General features: G+C 41.5%; 1 protein-coding gene across 2 annotated transcripts in view; it reads right to left on the bottom strand.

Moving 5' to 3' along the window:
- Nucleotides 1-3,286: 3,286 nt before the first annotated feature.
- rerg (RAS-like, estrogen-regulated, growth inhibitor) overlaps nt 3,287-7,952 on the bottom strand; it is a 54,471-nt gene continuing 49,805 nt past the window's right edge. For both annotated transcript variants that reach the window (XM_076011556.1, XM_076011557.1), the window contains exon 5: nt 3,287-5,285. In XM_076011556.1, coding sequence (XP_075867671.1) covers nt 4,872-5,285 — 414 coding nt within the window. In that variant the 3' untranslated portion in view covers nt 3,287-4,871. The remainder of the gene's footprint in view (nt 5,286-7,952) is intronic.

Raw genomic sequence — 7,952 nt, 5'->3', positions numbered from 1 at the left:
TTTAAAGGGGAAAGTGTAGCGCTTGTGTATTAAAAGCACCCTTGCTCTGTTTTTAATTCAGCCTGGTTTCTACGGCCGCATGCTTTAAAAGGGGTTTTGTCACGTCGTTGCATTTATTCACCTTGGATGAGTAAAATGCGTGGGCATAGACGGGTTTACATGCAAATGATTTAAAAACCCGCCCTCCCAGTTTGAAGCGCAGCACAAAACAAGCACCTTGGTCACCATAGAGAGCCTCTTTAAAACAAGGGGGAAAAAAAGGGATTGGTCGCCCTGGCAACAGCGATGCTTCACAGTTGCTGTAGCGGGGAAAAGGAGGCCAGAGATGCAAGATTGAAATCTTCCACTCTGTTGAATCTGCCGTAAAACTCTTCAAGTGGTCATTAAGAAGGTGTAGTTGGATCGGCTTCCTTGAAAATCGCAAACAAAATTCCGACGCCAGCTTTTCAAGTTCTACGTTACCTTTTTTTTTCGAATCAGGCAGACAGGTTTGCTGATTGAACCGCAGTGTAGCAAAAGTTCAGCTTTGCGTGGCCTGTGCCGTTCGGGCAGTGGATGAAGAGACGAGAGCTCTCCCCCAATTGTATCATAATAAATAAAACAGTAACAGCCTTTTAAATAAGTCAGTTGACTCAAATTTAAAACGTCACTTCAGCCTCCATGTGCAAAGTAAGAAGTGGTTGAATTATCCCTTTAACACGCAGTCCAATCCAAATATTGAAATACCATCTATCCTTTATTTCAGTAACATTTGAAGCAAAGTTATTTGCAAGAAGGGGAAAAAAGATAAAGATATGCTACATATTAAAGGAAAACAAAGACACATGGTGCAGTTAGTGATTGATTAATTTTATGTCTATTCATGTTTTTTTAGACCTTTCATCACTACAAAATGGAATGAGGAGAATAAAATTGCTTGTTTAAATTCACTTTTTCTGTGATTGCACATTATTATGATGTTGATGTTGTGAGAACCTGATCACCATCTTCTTCTTCTTTTTTTTTTTTTTTTTCATTTTCTTTGCTGCAGAGCCGAATTTAACTTTCTCATCAGGAGCTCCGCAAAGCCTCCTCTGCCCCCTACCCCTCCCCCGCGAGTCAAGATAATGAAAAGTAAATATTCAGGAGAGGCGAATGTGGAAAACACACTCTCGCCTTCTAGTCTGGCGCTTTGCAAAAATTTTGGCCAAAACGTTTATCATTTTATATATATATTTATTCATTCATCTTTTAAGTGGTCGCATGGAAATAAATGCAGTACTGATTCTTCCCGTGATCACTTCTCCAAACAGGATGTACGGGACATCGGGTGAGAATTACGTTCGCTCTGTTTTTCGAAGATGTTATTAGCAGCGTTGGGGAGGGTCAACTCCCACAACAACTGCTCCCAGAGTAGGGGAGTACGAGTCAGGCACAAAGCCACCCATTGAGGAGTTTTTCAGAGCTGCAACCCTCCTCTCTCCCCCCAACACAAATAATCAAATATTACACTTTTGCTTTATGTCCAGCCTCCTTTAAAGGTTGAGTGTGTAATATTTGGAAGCAAGACCCTTGTTCTATGTATATTCTTATCTATATATACAATGGCAAAGTCACAAAACTTTATCAAAAAGCGCAAGGTGTGTAAGTGGATCCACACTACACCGGCGGTGTGTGGCTTCTTGACTCTCCCAGCCCGCCGCGCACAACCGTGTCCATTATCACAACCCCCTTCAGCCCCGCTGTCATCAAATAGACCAATATGTAATGGAACACGAAAGACGGAACAAAAAAAGGTGGCTGCAAACTTCCAAGATCCAAGTGCAAGTAACAACAACAAACAGAATACAATAACATAACACATTTACTACATTAACCTGAGCGTCTCTCTTTGGGAAAAGTAGAATATAGATAATAACTATCGTCCAACTATAGAATATAGCAGGCTAAGATAATAACTATCGTCCAACTATAGAATATAGCAGGCTAAGATAATAACTATCGTCCAACTGTAGAATATAGCAGGCTAAGATAATAACTATCATCCAACTATAGAATATAGCAGGCTAAGATAATAACTATCGTCCAACTGTAGAATATAGCAGGCTAAGATAATAACTATCATCCAACTATAGAATATAGCAGGCTAAGATAATAACTATCGTCCAACTATAGAATATAGCAGGCTAAGATAATAACTATCGTCCAACTGTAGAATATAGCAGCCTAAGATAATAACTATCGTCCAACTATAGAATATAGCAGGCTAAGATAATAACTATCGTCCAACTATAGAATATAGCAGGCTAAGATAATAACTATCGTCCAACTATAGAATATAGCAGGCTAAGATAATAACTATCGTCCAACTATAGAATATAGCAGGCTAAGATAATAACTATCATCCAACTATAGAATATAGCAGGCTAAGATAATAACTATCGTCCAACTATAGAATATGGCAGCCTAAGATAATAACTATCGTCCAACTATAGAATATAGCAGGCTAAGATAATAACTATCGTCCAACTATAGAATATGGCAGCCTAAGATAATAACTATAGCCCAACTAGTCCTAAAACTCGCTAATCTTTCTCCTCCGTTTGTTGTTGTTGTGGTGCCGCCCAGCGCTTTCATGATGTCTGTGTCAAGGCGCACACAGGTTACACGTTTACTTAATGTATTGTGACGTTGTGGTGTTTGTCAATAACCAGGTGTTGTTGCGGGTTTGACAGCTGGCTTTATTGTAGCTCCGAACAGCCTCGAATGCGGTCTTTTCTTGGTTAACCCACCAATCGGAACCGGAGACTAGACATGTCTCTCTCTCTCAACTTCCTTGAACTCCCTCCAACCCGTGTGCACGCCCCTTTTCCCAGGAACACCCCGCACCTCCTTAAAGGGACCTTTTAACAGAGACCCCAATAAACAGTAACACACGCTGGAACACATTTCAAGAACGTTACCAACATTAGATCACTGAGACAATTTTCTTATAATTATGAGTGTAATATGTATATCCATATAAACTGTTAAAAATAAATATTTCACCATTTGTAAAATCAAACAAAAAACATACCATTATGTTTTTTTGACCTGCCCCAGCCCAATAAAGAGAAAATGTCTTGTTTTTTTGCAGAAGAGCTGAAAACCAAGTAAGTAGGAAGTGCGGCAGTCTGTCCGAAAACTGCTGATTTACCTTGAGCAATGGTGACATCGTGGCATCAGCAAGCAAATACACGTGCAAGTGTTTCGCCGTCACGAAAATGTGTTGTGGAGGTGCGGAGAGTGAGACCCAGAAGTGAAGGCAGAAGGTTGAAGCGTTTATTCTCCACACTTCCAACACATTCGAAAACACCGCGCTACGTGGAACCCGGAACATCAAACACCAAAATATCCGCCCCCATCACGCCCACTTAAGTACCCCGCCAACCAGGTGAATGTCTTTCCCCTTCCCACCTTTGTAGGTCACTACAGTGTCATGTTTCAAAGGGAAAAGTCGACTGTTTTTAAGCCCACCCTCTTGGTAAAAGTGTTCGCTCAAGTGCAGAGTCAGCAAAAATAATTTATGCACACATCAGGAAAAGAAAAACTTGCATAAATATTTCAATACTAAATTTATTCAGACATCACAATTTACCTTTGGCCTCTACAAGTATCTATATCTATAGAAGTACTGATACAAAATAAATATTTATGCAAGTCTTTGTTTTTCTAATGTGTGGATACATTATTTTGTCTGACTGTGTACAATGATACAATCTCGGGTATGTTTGTGGACAGACATTTCAGTGTGGATGTGAGCACAGCCACATTTGAAATAATGGCAGAAAATAAAGTGTGCTAGAGAGAGTTTTGTCAAATGTTGAAAAGACACAGAGAAAAGGCCTTATGAGAGTACCAACAAATTTTAATTGTGCAGTTCATTTTGCACTTTTTACAAACTAATTGAGAAATCTAATTAAGCATCGAAACAATCATCTGTCACTCATAGGGAAACAATTGTCTTGGGAAACCACACGCTTGTAAATGGATGAAGTCACCAACGAGCTAGTTGGCAGCAGTTCCAAAGTTAAAGGTCGTGGAAATACAGTCTGGAAGGCTTGGCACATTATTCTTTATGCGGAAATAATTTGGCAGAAGGTCAATATGTTTTTTTTTGTGTGTTTTTTTTAATATATACTGTACATATATATACAGGTCTATGAACACCTCTTGGATACAGACCAAATGGCATATAAATGCACTTCCTGTGAGTCACTATGTAAATGTGACATTTTGACGGTGAGTCCGCAGGCGTCCGCGCTCCTCAGAGGTGGTTATTATTGGAAACTTGGAAATGAAGCCTAAGATGAAGAAGTGGTGGAACGTGACTTTTTACAACATGGGTCAGTAGTTGACGTCTCCATTGTTTTAAAAATCTTTTTTAAAAATGATTTTTTTTTTTTAAATTAAACCTGTGGCCCACACATACACAGACAAAAGGGAAAAAAGGTACATTTCGACGACTGCACTGCACTCTGCAGGCCATGCTGAACCGGTACAAAGCCGAGACACAGCAGCAGCAGCAGCACTCCAGGAAACATAATTGCGTCTTTACTTTGCGTCGCTTTTCAAGCGAGAAAGAACCTCATTTTACCAGTCATCCAGGTAATTCTTTTGGTAGTGGTCATGTTCTTCAGTCCCTCCTGGATGGTCATCCAGTGTTCGAAGATTTTCTTGTTTCTCTTCTTCTTCAGCTCTCGACGGAAAATTGTCAAGGAGCCCTTGAGGAATGCAAAGAGTCTTTTCGATTCTCCTTGAGAGCCGATAAAAACATTGCTTGAAACATTTACCCGACATACAGTACATTTCCTGGTTCTCTCCAATCCTTCTGCCCCCCACCCTCCTCTTCCCTAGCTGCTGATCTTGGTCAGCATCTTGTTGATGGCCTGCTTGACGTGTGTGGTAGAGCTGCGGCGCCGGGCCTTGCCCTGCACCGTCTTGCGCCGCCGCACCTCACGGCACAACTCGTGGAAGGCCTCGGCCACACCGACCCCACCCTCGCTGGCACATGCTGAGCACTCGTAGAAGGCGCATGCCATCTCGGCCGCCAACCGCTCGCCCTCCTCGGTGGCCACTTGCCGCGCGTGCTCCAGGTCCGACTTGTTCCCCACCAGCACCAGCGGCACGTTCTTGGGCCTCTTCACCTCCTCCAGGAGGCTGCGCAGCGGCGCCACCTCCTGGAAGCTGCCGCGGTCAGTGATGTCGTACACGAGGACGAACCCGTCACCCCAGCGCATGTGGCCCTCCTTCTGCTGGACATCCTCCTAGAAGAGAGGGCGGAGATGGGTGAGCGACAAAGTACAAATACTACTGTCACTGCACTTGAATACATTTTTCAGGTATCTGTACTTTACTTTTCTTTACTTTTTCTGACAACTTTTCACTTTTACCCAGTACATTTGTACACAAAGATCTGTACTTGTTATTTCTTACATTGGAAAAACACGCTCATGACATTTGTGTTTAAAAGTGTTTATAAGATATAAATTCTGTAATTTGTCTTGAAGTGGAACTACTACATTACATGTGTGTGTGTGTGTGTGTGTGTGTGTGTGTATAGATATATGTTAATATAAATAATATAAATATATATATTGAGTATTGAATATTGAGTATTTCTTTTTCTGACAACTTTTAACGTTTATTCCCTCCATTTGTACACAAATATCTGTACTTTCTACTCCTTACATTGGAAAAATGCATGCTTGTCTCATCAATTTTATGTTGAAAAGTGTTTAGAGGATACAAATTACGTATCTAATTATCTAATTTGTTGTTGCTTGAAGTGGAACTATTTGATCTATGCTTTTGTATCGCCCAATATAAAAGTGGATCATATTTTAGAGCACCTCAGCTTTGGGCTCACAGAAATTATTCTGAAACAACTTTTTCATTTTTGCAAAATAATGAATGTATCTATTGTTTCATAAAATACCCCCCCAAAAAATAAATAAATAAATAATAATAATAATAATAATAATAATAATAATAATAATAATAATAATAATAATAATAATAATAATTCAGTACATTTAAGAACCTTTGCTTTTTCTTACTTTTACCAGAGCATTTTTTGTTTGGGGCCTATTCTTGGTTTTGTGTTGTAGATTGTGTCTGGTGAGACTAGTTTATTTTTACTTACACCCTGATTTATTAAATACAGTTATGTTGATTATCTCAGCCACGTGTGACCAACTGTTTTTTGTCATGTTCCCTGCTACGGATCGTGACAAAAGTAGAGCAGTATCTCTAAAATAAAAAAATAAAAAAATAAATTCGAAATAAATTTTTCTGTATAGAGGCCCGAGATTTAGAAGAGTCTTTATGCAACCCTTAAATCGCTGGACAACGACATCAGTTTAACCCAGGCTGGCCTAGAAAGACAATTAAAACCTGCATTTCAACCAGCATTTTTATTTGTTTGTATTGTCTTTACATTGCCATGACAACAACAAAATCGCATGGATGTTCTGTACAAATTTAATTTAATAGATGACCAACTGCAAGAAAAACTGAATGACAAATCCCTAAGAAATCATGGCTTTCAACTTTTTCAACATGCTCGTCTCATCTCCTCACGGAACAACTGCTTTAACGCCAGCAGATAAAGTGTGCGACCGCCCTGTTTTGTCATGCCTGCAGCCGGTTTCTCCACTAGAAACTGTTCTGGAGCTCTCATACCTGCCCGGGCCGTGGACTTAATTCAGCCGCCGTCCGACCGACGTCAGCGTTCAGGCATGTGATCCTAATTCCATCGTGTTGGAGCAGGGGTGCTCGGCTGGGTCGCCGCTCCACAACATCGCTCTTGAGGCAGACTTTTTTAAATTACGAGCTGCCCGCGTGAAGGCACGGCTAGGACCCTGATCTCAATGCCACCGGCTAAGGAGGAGAAGGCAGCGTTGCTCCGGAGATGCACAATATAGTTTCTTTTTCATTTTTTTCTCGCCGCCTGTGTACCTAACCTGCTTTTGAACCCGGGAATTTACGAGCTTTTGACGAGACGACTCCGGCTTCGAACATCATGAGAGGCGGCGGGGCCCCTGATGTTCAGACGGGTCTGAAAACATACCCGCCCGTGCCCGCTGGAAACGGAGTGGCGCAGGAGTCCGACCAAGGGACGACTTGGCTCGAGTGTCGCAAGGGAAATCGGCCACTGGCGTTGCACCAGTGCAGCACATTTCTCTTTGTTTCCCCAAAGGGGCTTCAGCAAGCTCTGCCTCGCCTTACGGGACCCCCGCATCGCCTCCCGTCAGGCCACAGGAAATTACCATCCCTCCTAAAAGCGCCATCGATCTAAACTGATGGCCAAGTTTGAGAAAAAACAAAGGTTTCATAACATGAGTAACACGCTTTTTTCTTTCTCAATACTCCAAAGGCTGCTAGTTTTTTAATGCAGGGTGCTTGGTCTCTGAGTGGCGAAGCAGTTTTGAAGGCTTCATTGCCTCATTAGAGAGCCGGTTGCCGCATGTTAAGCAGAGTGGGCTTGTTGCGTAGGAATCTTCTGTCGAGATAAAATCTGTGCTAGTGGTAGGACTCCTTGTCTGTTAAATGTTGCTTTCTTTTTTTGGAAGTCATTGGCTCTGTCTGGTCATTGGCTCTCCAAAGACATTGGTTTTCACTCATGTTGCTCACTAGCTTACTAGCTCATGAGTTTAATCCAGTGGTAACGTGTCATGTGAGAGAGAAAAGCGCCTTGACATGCGTCAAGAGTTGAGACATATGTATCCAAGAGAATCCGGTAATTTTTCAAAATAAAATTGTTCAGATTCAGATGATAAACAGAATTAATTTAACAAAAGTTAGTTATTCTTTCTGTGCGGCCCAGTACCAAATGACCCATGAACCGGTATCGGTCCGCGGCTCGGGGGTTGGGCACCACTGCACTAAGCCATGAAATAAACATGTCACAGTCCAAATATTAACCGGAGGTT

Source organism: Nelusetta ayraudi, unplaced genomic scaffold (genome assembly GCF_046127955.1).
Source record: "Nelusetta ayraudi isolate G7.1 ecotype Tasmania unplaced genomic scaffold, CSIRO-AGI_Nayr_v1 ptg000135l, whole genome shotgun sequence".
Taxonomy (NCBI): domain Eukaryota; kingdom Metazoa; phylum Chordata; class Actinopteri; order Tetraodontiformes; family Monacanthidae; genus Nelusetta; species Nelusetta ayraudi.
This window is presented reverse-complemented; position numbering and strand designations above follow the sequence as displayed.